General features: G+C 55.4%; 1 protein-coding gene across 1 annotated transcript in view; it reads right to left on the bottom strand.

Annotated features, from left to right (window-relative positions):
* The window catches only part of SPACA3 (sperm acrosome associated 3), a 3,512-nt gene extending 2,794 nt beyond the window's left edge, over nucleotides 1–718 (bottom strand). The window contains 1 exon segment of the mRNA XM_003803993.2: nucleotides 638–718. Within this exon segment, the coding sequence (XP_003804041.2) occupies nucleotides 638–718 (81 nt within the window).
* Between the last annotated feature and the right edge of the window lie 1,443 nt (nucleotides 719–2,161).

Here is a 2,161-nt window from a genome sequence, read left to right as displayed (position 1 = left end):
GTGACTGTACCCCTCCACCACCTGTAGTCTACCTTTCACAGAGTCAAAGGGTGAATGTCAAAGGTTGTACAACCTCATACAGGGTGTCCCTTGTCTCCAAGCCCCACGGGACCTTAAATGACACTGAGGATGACAGGGGTGGTAAAGGGCATGGCTTGGCAGCCAGGCTTGGGTTTGAACACCCCTTCCACTCCTTGCTACATCTCTGACTTTGGACACTCTCCTGAGCCTCATTTTCTTCGTGTATTAAATGAGGACATTAATAACACCTGCCTCATGCAATTGTTGAAAGAATAAATGAGAAGGAGGTGTAGGAAGCACTTAGCTCTTTGCACTAAAAATAGGTCAGTTGTTATTTCTGGTGTGAACTCCAACTAGCACCAGTACTAACACTTGTCTCTGGTCAGCTTTTCTCTCCCCCATTTCCTCGAAGGGAGCCCTGGTGCTCAGTCCTTCAGCACCTCACCTCCCACCCTGTCCCACCCCTTCACTCCCAGAAGATGACCTCACCTCCTGCTTTTCTGAGAAAACCAAGGTGATCCCATGTGGGATGTCTTCCTTTCTGCCTTAGCCCCATCCCACTGGCAAGCTCGTCACCCTCTCTGCAGCCCCCAGTGTGAGGATGAGGGCCCCCTACCTGAGCCTCGGCCCATCTTCCCTCTGAGCTTTGGATTCCGTCCTTGCCCAGCTCCAAGCCTTGCTCCATCAGCTGGCCCATCCCTCCCAGCCGCACAAGGACCCCTCCTCTCCCTGCTCCTCCTGCCTCTGCATACACGGACATACTGAGGTCTCAGCTCCCACGGTGCCTTCCCTTGGCTGAGATACCCTGCTCTGTCCATGCTGACCTGTCTCCTTCCCTCTCTTCTCCTCCAAACCCTTGGGTTGGGGATTGCCACTTCCTCACCTCCCGTTTGTTTTCCAACCCAGGGAAATTGGTTTTCCCAACACCACCCTGTCCAGAACTGCTCTGCCAGGTCCAGGGGACCCTGCTCTCAGCCGGCTGTCACCTACCCCCCACTTGTTGAAAGGCTTGCCCCTCTTGGCTTCTACAATGCTCCCCTCCCTCAAGTTCCCTCCTCCCCCTCTGGCTTTTTCTTCCCATCCTCCTCTGTGGAATCCACTTCTGGCCAGGCCGCGGGTGCTGATGTGCACTGCAGGCCTTTCTACCCCAGCCTGCCTCTCTCCCACATCTGGAAACCCTCTGGCAAGCCTGCTGTTACCACCACCTGTGGGCCTAAGACCTCCTGATGCATCTTCCCCTGAGGTCTCAGAGGCAACTGCCTCCTGGGGACCTCCACCTGGGGTCGCTCAGCCACCTCAACCGAAGCATGTCTGAACAAGGGTTCCCACCCAAATCTGCTCTCCTGCGTGTCTTCCCTTAACTTCATGGGCTGGCCACTTACCCAAACTGGAATATGGATGCCATTCTACACTCCTCCTCCTTCCCCTCCACAGCCCTCACCCATCCCCAACCAACCAAGCCCCAAGTCCCACCAATTACACCCTCCCCCCAAGAACTCCATCTTTTCCTGAGCTTGGGCCACCATCACAGCTTCCCTCTCCCGAACCATTCCACACACATGCAGCATCAGAACGGGCTCCCTGAATAAACAGCCTCGCCCTGGGACACCCTTTGATGCCCCTCAGCACTGCTCCCTTCGAGACCCAGCCCTGCTGACCCCTCCCTCACTCACACTTTAGGGTCCAGCAACACCACGTTGCCGGTCGTCACGATGATCCTGCCGTCTAGAACATTAACCTTCTGTTTTCCCTTCACGGCAACTCTCACTCATACTTCAAGGGGTGCATCAGAAGTGGGTTCCCCAGGGAGACTCCCGTGGCAGGCCACTGCCCCCGAAAATCCCACGGTGCCCTATCTTACACCTTCCTCTGTCACCCTAGCCTGTAACAGACTCACTCCTTGCCACTCCTAAGTGAACTCCCAGAGGACAGTGGCCTGGGCTCTGTCTGCATGTCCTGAGAGCCAAGCCAAAAGCAGTGGCTGCTTTTTCAACCGAAGTCCCTCGGAAGGCATGACAACAGGGACATGAGCCCTTCTCACCAATACATGGGGAGGAAAGAGGAGGGAAGCCGTTAACCTGATCTAGTTCTTAAAATCTGTGGGCACGGTGCCAGGCCTTTTCTGGAGGATTCCTGACTT

This window comes from Otolemur garnettii, unplaced genomic scaffold, assembly GCF_000181295.1.
Source record: "Otolemur garnettii isolate 467f Iridium unplaced genomic scaffold, OtoGar3 scaffold00112, whole genome shotgun sequence".
Classification (NCBI taxonomy): domain Eukaryota; kingdom Metazoa; phylum Chordata; class Mammalia; order Primates; family Galagidae; genus Otolemur; species Otolemur garnettii.
This window is presented reverse-complemented; position numbering and strand designations above follow the sequence as displayed.